We start from the raw sequence: 12,784 nt of genomic DNA, 5'->3' as shown, positions 1-12,784 counted from the left end.
ACGCTGGGTGTGTTTGTGACGTCAAACCAGGAACGACAAGCACTGAACTGATCGCACTGGCAGAGTAAGTCTGGAGCTACTCGGAAACTGCACAGAGAAGTCTTTTCGCAATAATGCGAATCTTTCGTTCGCAATTTTAAGAAGCTAAGATTCACTCCTAGTAGGCGGCGGCTTAGCGTGTGCAATGCTGCTAAAAGCAGCTTGCGAGCGAACAACTCGGAATGACCCCGATGGTTTTGTCCAACTGCTAACAAATTTGCTGCTGCGATCAACTCGGAATTACCCCCAAGGTACGCAGCGCGCATGCGCTAAGTACTTTCACACAAAACTTTGTAGATTTACACAAGCTCGAGCGACGTTTTTTCATCGCTCGAGTGATCTTAGTGTGATTGACAGGAAGTGGGTGTTTCTGGGCGGAAACTGGACGTTTTCAGGCAGTGTGCTAAAAAACACAGGCGTGCCTGGGGAAACGGGGGAGTGGCTGGCCAAACGCAGGGCGTGTTTGTGACGTCAAACCAGGAACTAAACGGACTGAGGTGATCGCAATCTGTGAGTAGGTCTGGAGCTACTCAGAAACTGCAGCAAATTATTTAGTAGCAGTTTTGCTAATCTTTCATTCGCTATTCTGCTAAGCTAAGATTCACTCCCAGAGGGCGGCAGCCTAGCGTGTGCAATGCTGCTAAAAATCAGCTAGCCAGCGAACAACTTAGAATGAGCAGCATTGGGTATTATACAGACATGCTTGGCACAATGGGTATTAGATACACAAGTACGGTTATAACACTTTATATTCCCTTTATCTCTAGCTGGTAAGTGGTTTGGGAGTTATTATTACGACGTAAGTGACCTTACCTGACGACATTAGAGGAACAAGAGCCTGTGTTGTGCTCGGTCTTCAACCTCGTCCCTAGAAATTCAAACAAATGCAATTCTAGTTCTTACCACCAGAGAAATCTACCACCAGGATTGAAGCCATAGTGATTCTGTAGCCTCCCTCCTTACCCCATCTCACACTGCGCCAGAATAAAGGAGACATATTCCTGACCGGCACTGGAGGACATGCCATGCTAGATCAGCTCTTCCTCCTCTCTGGTGTAAGGACTAGCGCATATACAGGGAGGATGAGTCACACACAGGCTAGTGCATAAATAGCCCCCCTCCCCTGTGGGCACGCTGCCTGGCACCATGGTCATCTGCTGCCTGTATCGCTCATATCAATCCCACTCACGCCAAGCAGAACATTCATACCGCCTCACTACCCAGTCCATCAGCAATGGTTCAGAGCATGCCGAACAGCAGCCCAATGGCCTGTGAACGGGAGGCAATAGGAGATACCCCAGCCTACCTATTGCGGCTCACATGTAGAGAGATGAGGGGGTAGTGGGAGATACCCCAGCCTGGCCATCACGTGTGAGATGAGGGGGCAGTGGGAGATACCCCAGCCTGGCCATCACGTGTTACACACAGGGATATGAGGGGGCAGTGGGAGATACCCCAGCCTGGCCATCACGTGTTACACACAGGGAGATGAGGGGGCAGTGGGAGATACCCCAGCCTGGCCATCACATGTGAGATGAGGGGGCAGTGGGAGATACCCCAGCCTGGCCATCACATGTTACACAGAGGGATATGAGGGGGCAGTGGGAGATACCCCAGCCTGGCCATCACATGTGAGATGAGGAAGCAGTGGGAGATACCCCAGCCTGGCTATCACGTGTTACACACAGGGATATGAGAGGGCAGTGGGAGATACCCCAGCCTGGCCCTCACATGTGAGATGAGGGGGCAGTGGGAGATACCCCAGCCTGGCCATCACATGTGAGATGAGGGGGCAGTGGGAGATACCCCAGCCTGGCCATCACGTGTTACACACAGGGATATGAGGGGGCAGTGGGAGATACCACAGCCTGGCCATCACATGTGAGATGAGGGGGCGGTGGGAGATACCCCAGCCTGGCTATCACGTGTTACACACAGGGATATGAGGGGGCAGTGGGAGATAACCCAGCCTGGCCGTCACGTGTTACACACAGGGATATGAGGGGGCAGTGGGAGATACCCCAGCCTGGCCATCACATGTGAGATGAGGGGGCAGTGGGCGATACCCCAGCCTGGCCATCACGTGTTACACACAGGGATATGAGGGGGCGGTGGGAGATACCCCAGCCTGGCCATCACATGTGAGATGAGGGGGCAGTGGGAGAGTTATTTAGAAAGTAGAAAGCAATAATATAATACATACGCTGTAGTTAGTGCATGACGTGTGCTCCTTAATACCCATCAGCAGCTCCCACCACAATCGCCTTCAGAAGACTAACAAGGAAACGTTTAGAACTGAATGTAAGTCAGCGTACACAGTCACACACAGCGCCTCTTATAATGGAGAGGTCAGCCATTGTTCCCAAACTGCAGGGGCTTGTAGCCATCAATCTGATTAATGCAATACAACATGGAAGACAGCGTATAACCCACTGGGGAACGTGGGATCCACCACACAGACATTTACCTCCTCACACCCCCAGGCTTCTCTGACGTGAGACGAAGAGCCCACTCTGAAGTCACAGGAAGTGTACAGACCACACAGACAGGCAAACAAAATTTATTGTGTTTAAAAAATAAAATAGAACATAATCCATACAAGACCACCCCCAAACAAAAGAAAGAGTGAAGCCGGAGAAGCCAGGAAGGCGGCGGGCAATGTGACAGAATGCAGAAGGGGTGCTGGCACCCATGTAGTTAGTGGAGGATCTTGCGTAAGCCTTTCCTGTACTTCCATCTCAGCGGAAGGAGAGGGGGTCACTTCGTAAATGGAGGTGAAATAGGACAATAATGGGGGTGAGGTGGGGAGGGGGAAAGATGTTCTAACCCCTTCACTTGCTGGAGGGGCCAAAAACATTGCAAAGCATAAGCTGCAGCATACTCCGACATGGTGGGGTTACTCGGGGAAGGAGAGGGAAGATCAGGGCAATTCACTGCACCGCCTGCTCATTAGCACTGCCACTCGTCTCCTGTGGCTTCATGACATCTGGGAGCTCCGGGGGACTTGAGAAAGAGTCCACTCGAAGAGGCTCAAAGGAGTCCCCTGCAAGGAGGAGAGAAAGGTTACCACAACGTCACAATAAAAGACGGAGCCGACCGCTGCCTGGCACCACTCACCTGCACAACGGAAGGCCAGTCCCACCGTGGCCGGAGCCTGGGGCCGCGCAGTCTGACTGGTAAAGCCACAATCACCTAGGGTTTTATTGTCATCTAAGAGCTGGTCGTCCTGTAAGAGAAAGCAGACCATGAAGACAGAGCGGGGAATAGATGAAAGGTGGACGGCAGACGAGCCCTCTCACCTTGTACAGTCTCTGGTCTTCTGGGGGTCGCTTCAAGATGCCCTCAACAATCCTTTTCAGCTCTTGTACTGTGGTGTTCTCCTTCGCATCGGTGAAGATTGTGGTTTTGTTACGGCGGATCATCAAAAACACGTCCTAGAGAAAGAAGAGGTAGGTCCAGTCTGTTACATGGCCAGTCTGAGAAGCATAAAGTAACTGGGAGATGGGGCAAACCTCCAAAGGTTCTGACTACTCTTCCCTCCTAGAGGCCGGATAATCCTACAGACTTCACGGCTACAACAGGAAGCCGTTATTGGACATTTAGGAATACTATACATGCAAGAGTTCCAGGATCTTGACATCATGGATGGGGTAGGGGTTTCTCCTGCAAGATACTGACTTCAGTTACCAGTCTCCTGTAGGTACATTGAGGGGGGGGGGGGGGGTGTTAATCACAAGTCTCAGTGCTGAGATCTGTGCAATAAACTAACAAACTGCATTTTGTCTATCGGAAGTGGATCTACCCTCCCCCCCCCCCCCCTTCCCCCCACCACACACCCTCGCAATAAGGTACCCTTAGGTAATCCTCCTAACGGAGAACAGAAAACCTCTGTAGGTCAGGAAAGGGGCAATCTATACTGTGAGGCAGGGCTGTAGGAATGTAGCGTCTCCAAGCACCAGCCAACATCTGATATTATGCGTCGCCGGGCACGAGCCTGCCAGAAGAGGAGAAAGCCAATGAGCAGACACCAAACCAAGAAAGAAAAAGCAGCACAGCAGTGCTTGGGTCTGTTGAAAACCAGGGGCGTGTACTTATAGGAAAGCATTTGCAAATGGCATTATAAAAGTCTTGTAAGCAGCAGACAGCCGTCGTATTATGTTCCGTTCGTCTTTAGTTTATATATTCTTTAGTTTTAAGATCTATCCTGTTTCTGTAGAACACTTAAGATGTATTAAATGCATAGTTTGCAGCATATTAACTTTCAGTGTTTTCTTGTTCAGAAACTTGAATAAAATATCTGCTGCTCAGTCAATGTGAAGGTTTATACTAATTAATGAACACTTTATGATGGAGTGGGAGAACCGTAATACAGAGGCGTGGGAGGTATGACGCAGTGCCTCCACCGCCCTGGTGTAAGGGAGCCTCTGCATGCAGGCAGATCTTAGAATTCTTGGTATATATGTAAGAACCCATACAGAAATGCGTTAATGAGGCATCACTACGCATTCGTGCCCCTGCGCGCCACGCTAACATCAATGCAATCAGCCAGCAACATAAAGCAGGGGGACCATCACCCACTAACCTCTGCCCAGAGCCACAGCTACCAAATGATGAGGCATGTTGCTTGTTTCAGGAAGCTTTAGTAAATCTACTCCTAGCTTACCAACCCTCCATTGTGGCCACCCATATCCCCCTAAAGACTGTAAGCCCACATGTCCAGGACTCTGCCCACCTGCCTACTGTGTCCACCCATATCCCCCTGAAGACTGTAAGCTCACATGGCCAGGGACCTCTCCTCACAGAAGTTATATACTGCCTGTATTCATTCCTACTTCTGTATCCAGGTACTGGGGGGAGGGTACGGTATTCGATACAAGTGACTATGGGAGAGTAGATTATAAGGGGAGTTGCATGTCAAAATTGATAGTAAGTATAGCTTGGTTAAAAGGTATGTACACACTAGGCGATATGTGGGACGATTTCGTCCCTTGTTCACCCTTCTCAGCGATATCACTGGTAATATTGCCCAGTGTGTACGTCACAAACGATGACAAATGCGCTCCCGCAGGTAGTTATCGATCCCCTCAGTTGTCTGTACATGCAGCTTAATTTGGATTTGTTTAAAACTGCATGCCGGGCCAGCGGAGTCGTCACTGTGCGATATCATTAGCGATATCTTGCAGTGTGTACGCACTAGGGCCCTCATTCCAAATTGTTCGCTCGTTATTTTTCTTCGCATCGGTGCGATTAGTCGCAAACTGCGCATGCGCAATGTTCGCAGTGTGTCTGCGCCAAGTAAATTAGCACAAAAGTTTGTTATTTTACTCACGGCCTAACAAAGATTTTTCATTGTTCTGGTGATCGGAGTGTGATTGACAGGAAGTGGGTGTTTCTGGGCGGAAACTGGCCGTATTATGGGTGTGTGCGAAAAAACGCTGGCGTTTCTGGGAAAAACGCGGGAGTGTCTGAAGAAACAGGGGAGTGTCTGGGTGAACGCTGGGTGTGTTTGGGTGACGTCAAACCAGAAACGAAACTGACTGAACTGATCGCAGTGGCAGAGTAAGTCTCGAGCTACTCAGAAACTGCAAAGAAATTTCTATTCGCAATTCTGATAATCTTTCGTTCGCAATCCTGCAAAGCTAAGATACACTCCCAGTAGGCGGCTGCTTAGCGTGTGCAATGCTGCTAAAAGCAGCTAGCGAGCGAACAACTCGGAATGAGGGCCTATATTGGCTGCCCGGGAGGGTAGGGAAACCACTAGGTGGCGTCGCTCACGGAGCGTATCACCTAGAGTGTCCCCAACTTAACATTCACTTTTTTCTTTGTTTGTCAATCATAAGTTTAGGTCTTACTAGTGTATAGTATAACAATAATTAGGAGTAGGTTTAAATCAGCCAAGTCCCCTCAGTTCCTGTGTCCACTGTAACATGAGTCACGTAGATAAACAATGAACAACGTGAACATCTTTTCTGTTCCTAAGCATTAATTATGGCCACCTACCCCATATATTCTGGTCACCTACCCCATATATTACGGTCAGATTATTAAAATGTTGATTATTTCAGCGTCAGTTGTGTGCGTGGTGCATTTACTCTTCTACACATGAAATGTAACGCGAGTCACACGGAATGACCCGTATGCTAAGTAGCTATTCCGCAGGTGACGTAGGACGTCTGACTCTGTATAAGAACGGAAAGGTGAAGTTATGCAGAGACTACAAGTGACATAACGGGTAAACGACGGGATCTGACGGACTGACTGTGGAACGATTGTTGGCGCAAACATTAGTAACACGGCCGCGCTGGTGAGTGTTAGAAGGCGGTACAGTCAGTGGCCAGCATGCACAGGACTGGGTCTGAGAACACGGCCTACTGGATTCTGGAGCGTACGGAGGGTGGGTAGACTTGTTCAGTCCCACAGACGGGCAACAGCGCATCAAATTACACATAATCTGACTCAGGGACCAATTCAGACGGCCGCTCAGTATTAGCTACAGGCGCCATTGCCATCTGCTGCAAACACGGCGAGACGCCTCCAGTTTGCTCGGGAATAAAGGGCTGGGACAGTAAACAATTGGACGCTGGTCATGTGAGCTGAGGTATCACATTGGGGGGGAGCTGAAGCCAATCGGCTCCTAACTTACCGGCAGTGTTTGAAAACTGACAGTTAAGAGCTGGTTGGCCGGTACTTCATCTCTCTCCAATGATTATTACATGTGCTACATTATCATATACACCACGCAGACGGCAAGAAGAGGATATGGAGACCACAGCATGACTGCATGGACCCTTCCAGATCCGCTACCATCAAACCTTCACATACCGGATGCAGCTCATCACATTATGGCTAATATCCCCCACGAAACGTAGACAATTAGTAATCCTTGTCTAGAGGAATTACAGCCGTACCATGGGCAGAAGGCGCCCAACAAAGTACTAACTCACTGCTCATAATACTTCACTCACTAGATACATAGGCGACTGCGCAGAGGGGGCGGCATTAGACATACATAGGCGACTGCGCAGAGGGGGCGGCATTAGAGATACATAGGCGACTGCGCAGAGGGGGCGGCATTAGACATACATAGGCGACTGCGCAGAGGGGGCGGCATTAGACATACATAGGCGACTGCGCAGAGGGGGCGGCATTAGACATACATAGGCGACTGCGCAGAGGGGGCGGCATTAGACATACATAGGCGACTGCGCAGAGGGGGGCGGCATTAGAGATACATAGGCGACTGCGCAGAGGGGGCGGCATTAGATACATAGGCGACTGCGCAGAGGGGACGGCATTAGAGATATATATAGGCGACTGCGGAGAGGGGGCGGCATTAGAGATATATATAGGCGACTGCGGAGAGGGGGCGGCATTAGAGATATACATAGGCGACTGCGCAGAGGGGGGCGGCATTAGAGATATACATAGGCGACTGCGCAGAGGGGGGCGGCATTAGAGATACATAGGCGACTGCGCAGAGGGGGCGGCATTAGACATACATAGGAGACTGCGCAGAGGGGGCGGCATTAGACATACATAGGAGACTGCGCAGACGGGGCGGCATTAGACATACATAGGCGACTGCGCAGAGGGGGGCGGCATTAGAGATACATAGGCGACTGCGCAGAGGGGGCGGCATTAGACATACATGCAATGTCCTCCTCACTGGCCTCGCTTGCTCCCCTCCAATCTGTCCTGAACTCTGCAGCTAGGCTCATCTTCCTCTCCCGCCGCACCACATCTGCCACTCCCCTTCAACAAAATCTACACTGGCTCCCATTCCCCTACAGAATCCTCTTCAAACTCCTCACCCTCACATATAAGGCCATCTCTAATTCCACTGCTCCCTACATCTCCAACCTCCTTTCCCTTCATACTCCCTCCAGCCCCCTACGGTCGACTAATGACCGTCGCCTCTCCACCGCCCTGGTCACTGCTTCCCATGCACGAGTTCAGGATTTTGCCCGTGCTGCACCCCTTCAATGGAACGCACTCCCCCGCTCCATTAGACTCTCCCCAACCTTGCAAAGCTTCAAACGGGCTCTAAAAACCCACCTATTCATCAAAGCGTACCCTTCTAATGCATAACCCAGAGCTGAAGCCGCGCCTCTACCCCTTGCCTCATGCCGTGAACATCTCCGCTTTGCTTGCATACTGCCATCAGGCTGTCTCCCGCTTGCCTGCACCTCTTGTCATCTGTCTGTCGCCCCTCCCCAATAGATTGTTAGCTCTTCAGAGCAGGGCCCTCTTTCCTCTTGTTATCTAAGCCCTCGTCTCAACACATTTCACTCGCAGCTCTCCCCTACTCAACGACCATCTTTATCCTGCTAGTAAAGGCTCATCTCCATCTATGGCCACCAGCCTCTAGTAATACGATGATCACTCCATCAATACTTACATCTTAGCTGTACTATGTCTTGAGAATGTGTGGTGCTCTATGTTACCTGTACTCTATTTGTTATTTATTTACTGTAATGCTATGTTTTGTCCCCTGTACTGTCCTCTGTACGGCGCTGCGAAACACATGTGGCGCCTTATAAATAAAATGTAATAATAATAATAATAGGCGACTGCACAGAGGGGGCGGCATTAGTCATACATAGGCGACTGCGCAGAGGGGGGCGGCATTAGACATACATAGGCGACTGCGCAGAGGGGGCGGCATTAGACATACATAGGCGACTGTGCAGAGGGGGCGGCATTAGACATACATAGGCGACTGCGCAGAGGGGGCAGCATTAGACATACATAGGCGACTGCGCAGAGGGGGCAGCATTAGACATACATAGGCGACTGCGCAGAGGGGGCGGCATTAGACATACATAGGCGACTGCGCAGAGGGGGCGGCATTAGACATACATAGGAGACTGCGCAGAGGGGAGCAGCATTAGAGATACATAGGAGACTGCGCAGAGGGGAGCAGCATTAGAGATACATAGGCGACTGCGCAGAGGGGGCGGCATTAGATATACATAGGCGACTGCGCAGAGGGGGCAGCATTAGACATACATAGGCGACTGCGCAGAGGGGGCAGCATTAGACATACATAGGCGACTGCGCAGAGGGGGCGGCATTAGACATACATAGGCGACTGCGCAGAGGGGGCAGCATTAGACATACATAGGCGACTGCGCAGAGGGGGCGGCATTAGACATACATAGGCGACTGCGCAGAGGGGGCGGCATTAGACATACATAGGAGACTGCGCAGAGGGGGCGGCATTAGAGATACATAGGCGACTGCGCAGAGGGGAGCAGCATTAGAGATACATAGGAGACTGCGCAGAGGGGGCAGCATTAGACATACATAGGCGACTGCGCAGAGGGGGCGGCATTAGACATACATAGGCGACTGCGCAGAGGGGGCGGCATTAGACATACATAGGCGACTGCGCAGAGGGGGCGGCATTAGACATACATAGGCGACTGCGCAGAGGGGGCGGCATTAGACATACATAGGCGACTGCGCAGAGGGGGCGGCATTAGACATACATAGGAGACTGCGCAGAGGGGGCGGCATTAGAGATACATAGGCGACTGCGCAGAGGGGAGCAGCATTAGAGATACATAGGCGACTGCGCAGAGGGGAGCAGCATTAGAGATACATAGGCGACTGCGCAGAGGGGGGCGGCATTAGAGATACATAGGAGACTGCGCAGAGGGGGCGGCATTAGACATACATAGGCGACTGCGCAGAGGGGGCGGCATTAGACATACATAGGCGACTGCGCAGAGGGGGCGGCATTAGACATACATAGGCGACTGCGCAGAGGGGGGCGGCATTAGAGATACATAGGCGACTGCGCAGAGGGGGCGGCATTAGATACATAGGCAACTGCGCAGAGGGGACGGCATTAGAGATATATATAGGCGACTGGAGAGGGGGCAGCATTAGAGATATATATAGGCGACTGCGGAGAGGGGGCGGCATTAGAGATATACATAGGCGACTGCGCAGAGGGGGGCGGCATTAGAGATATACATAGGCGACTGCGCAGAGGGGGGCGGCATTAGAGATACATAGGCGACTGCGCAGAGGGGGCGGCATTAGAGATACATAGGAGACTGCGCAGAGGGGGCGGCATTAGACATACATAGGAGACTGCGCAGACGGGGCGGCATTAGACATACATAGGCGACTGCGCAGAGGGGGGCGGCATTAGAGATACATAGGCGACTGCGCAGAGGGGGCGGCATTAGAGATACATAGGCGACTGCGCAGAGGGGAGCAGCATTAGAGATACATAGGCGACTGCGCAGAGGGGAGCAGCATTAGAGATACATAGGCGACTGCGCAGAGGGGGGCGGCATTAGAGATACATAGGAGACTGCGCAGAGGGGGCAGCATTAGAGATACATAGGCGACTGCGCAGAGGGGGCGGCATTAGACATACATAGGCGACTGCACAGAGGGGGCGGCATTAGACATACATAGGCGACTGTGCAGAGGGGGCGGCATTAGACATACATAGGCGACTGCGCAGAGGGGGCAGCATTAGACATACATAGGCGACTGCGCAGAGGGGGCAGCATTAGACATACATAGGCGACTGCGCAGAGGGGGCGGCATTAGACATACATAGGCGACTGCGCAGAGGGGGCGGCATTAGACATACATAGGAGACTGCGCAGAGGGGGCGGCATTAGAGATACATAGGCGACTGCGCAGAGGGGAGCAGCATTAGAGATACATAGGAGACTGCGCAGAGGGGAGCAGCATTAGAGATACATAGGCGACTGCGCAGAGGGGGCGGCATTAGACATACATAGGCGACTGCGCAGAGGGGGCGGCATTAGAGATACATAGGCGACTGCGCAGAGGGGGCGGCATTAGACATACATAGGAGACTGCGCAGAGGGGGCGGCATTAGAGATACATAGGCGACTGCGCAGAGGGGGCGGCATTAGAGATATATAGGCGACTGCGGAGAGGGGACGGCATTAGAGATACACATAGGTGACTGCGCAGAGGGGGCGGCATTAGAGATATATATATATAGGCGACTGCGCAGAGGGGGCGGCATTAGACATACATAGGAGAATGCGCAGAGGGGGCGGCATTAGAGATACATAGGCGACTGCGCAGAGGGGGGCGGCATTAGAGATACATAGGCGACTGCGCAGAGGGGGCGGCATTAGAGATACATAGGAGACTGCGCAGAGGGGGCGGCATTAGGCATACATAGGCGACTGCGCAGAGGGGGGCGGCATTAGAGATACATAGGCGACTGCGCAGAGGGGGCGGCATTAGAGATACATAGGAGACTGCGCAGAGGGGGCGGCATTAGGCATACATAGGCGACTGCGCAGAGGGGGCGGCATTAGAGATACATAGGAGACTGCGCAGAGGGGGCGGCATTAGAGATACATAGGAGACTGCGCAGAGGGGGCGGCATTAGAGATACATAGGCGACTGCGCAGAGGGGGCGGCATTAGACATACATAGGCGACTGCACAGAGGGGGCGGCATTAGAGATACATAGGCGACTGCGCAGAGGGGCGGCATTAGAGATATATAGGCGACTGCGCAGAGGGGGCGGCATTAGAGATACATAGGCGACTGCGCAGACGGGGCGGCATTAGACATACATAGGCGACTGCGCAGAGAGGGGGGGCATTAGAGATACATAGGAGACTGCGCAGAGGGGGCTGCATTAGAGATACATAGGCGACTGCGCAGAGGGGGCGGCATTAGAGATACATAGGCGACTGCACAGACGGGACGGCATTAGAGATATATATAGGCGACTGCGGAGAGGGGGCGGCATTAGAGATATACATAGGCGACTGCGCAGAGAGGGGGGCATTAGAGATACATAGGCGACTGCGCAGAGGGGGCTGCATTAGAGATACATAGGCGACTGCACAGACGGGGCGGCATTAGAGATATATATAGGCGACTGCACAGACGGGACGGCATTAGAGATATATATAGGCGACTGCGGAGAGGGGGCAGCATTAGAGATACACATAGGTGACTGCGCAGAGGGGGCGGCATTAGAGATATATATATAGGCGACTGCGCAGAGGGGGCGGCATTAGAGATACTTAGGCAACTGCGCAGAGGGGAGCAGCATTAGAGATATACAGGCGACTGCGGAGAGGGGGCGGCATTACAGATATATATAGGCGGCATTAGAGATATACAGATGTGTCCTTGTACATCTTGCCTCAATACGCCACTTAGCTGAAGATGCTATATATATATATATATATATATATATATATATATATATGGGAGGTATGGCACTATAGGTTTAGAAGGCCCACAGAGAGACCGGCGGCCATCTTGGGAGTGGCAGGCATGTGCAGGTTACCCCGGGAGACCGGCTGCGTCCGGCGCCATCTTGTGGAGGTCAGGGTGGCGGTGGGAGTCGGAGGCCTAGGCCCTGAGGTGGGTTACAGGGGATTGGAGCCGCTGACAAGTACGGGCCGGTCACCTTTCCTCACACCCCAGGCCGCCAGACCGTCACCCGGTGCCGCCATCTTGAGAAGGTCAGTGCGGGCTCGGTGCGGCCTGCTACTCTTCCTCGGGACAACAGACCTCAGGAGCCCACAGCTCACCTCCCCTTGCCTGCCCGGAACCCTCCTCAGCCCCGTTCTTCACTTACCATCCCGGCCGTGTCCGCCCGTCCGTCCGTCCCGGGGAGGCTGTAACCAGACAAAGACCCAGCCTCGGAGAGTCCGCTCTATCTGCACACTGACCTCCCTCCCAGCAGCCACCGCGCCGCGCAGCCGCCAGGTGA

The 12,784-nt window shown here is 52.6% G+C and overlaps 2 protein-coding genes across 3 annotated transcripts in view; both read right to left on the bottom strand.

The window, feature by feature from the left end:
• Nucleotides 1-2,481, bottom strand: part of LOC134945917 (cytospin-B-like) — a 49,781-nt gene extending 47,300 nt beyond the window's left edge. Inside the window, exons 1-2 of one of the 2 annotated variants that reach the window (XM_063935477.1) lie at nt 1,003-2,481; nt 853-907 (exon numbers count right to left, since the gene is read on the bottom strand). The gene's annotated coding sequence lies outside the window, so the exon portion shown is untranslated. Of the gene's footprint in view, nt 1-852 lie in introns of both variants that reach the window. The other variant, XM_063935478.1, reaches the window with a different exon arrangement.
• Nucleotides 2,482-2,583: 102 nt separating this feature from the next.
• Nucleotides 2,584-12,758, bottom strand: ELOB (elongin B). The gene is made up of 4 exons (XM_063935481.1): nt 12,650-12,758; nt 3,339-3,473; nt 3,157-3,265; nt 2,584-3,082 (listed from the first exon to the last, which is right to left on the bottom strand). Exons 1-4 carry the CDS (start codon nt 12,650-12,652, stop codon nt 2,970-2,972), a joined length of 360 nt encoding a protein of 119 aa, XP_063791551.1. The 5' UTR covers nt 12,653-12,758; the 3' UTR covers nt 2,584-2,969.
• Between the last annotated feature and the right edge of the window lie 26 nt (nt 12,759-12,784).

The sequence above is a fragment of the Pseudophryne corroboree genome, chromosome 7, assembly GCF_028390025.1.
Source record: "Pseudophryne corroboree isolate aPseCor3 chromosome 7, aPseCor3.hap2, whole genome shotgun sequence".
Lineage (NCBI taxonomy): Eukaryota > Metazoa > Chordata > Amphibia > Anura > Myobatrachidae > Pseudophryne > Pseudophryne corroboree.
The sequence above is the reverse complement of the archived record's forward strand: the minus strand, read 5'-3'. Positions and strand labels throughout refer to the sequence as shown.

Coding starts and splice junctions, on each gene's coding strand:
- ELOB (XM_063935481.1), bottom strand. Junction 3,266..3,338: donor AAGACCAGAGACTGTACAAG/GTGAGAGGGCTC, acceptor TTTCTCTTACAG/GACGACCAGCTCTTAGATGA. Junction 3,083..3,156: donor ACTGGCCTTCCGTTGTGCAG/GTGAGTGGTGCC, acceptor TCCTCCTTGCAG/GGGACTCCTTTGAGCCTCTT.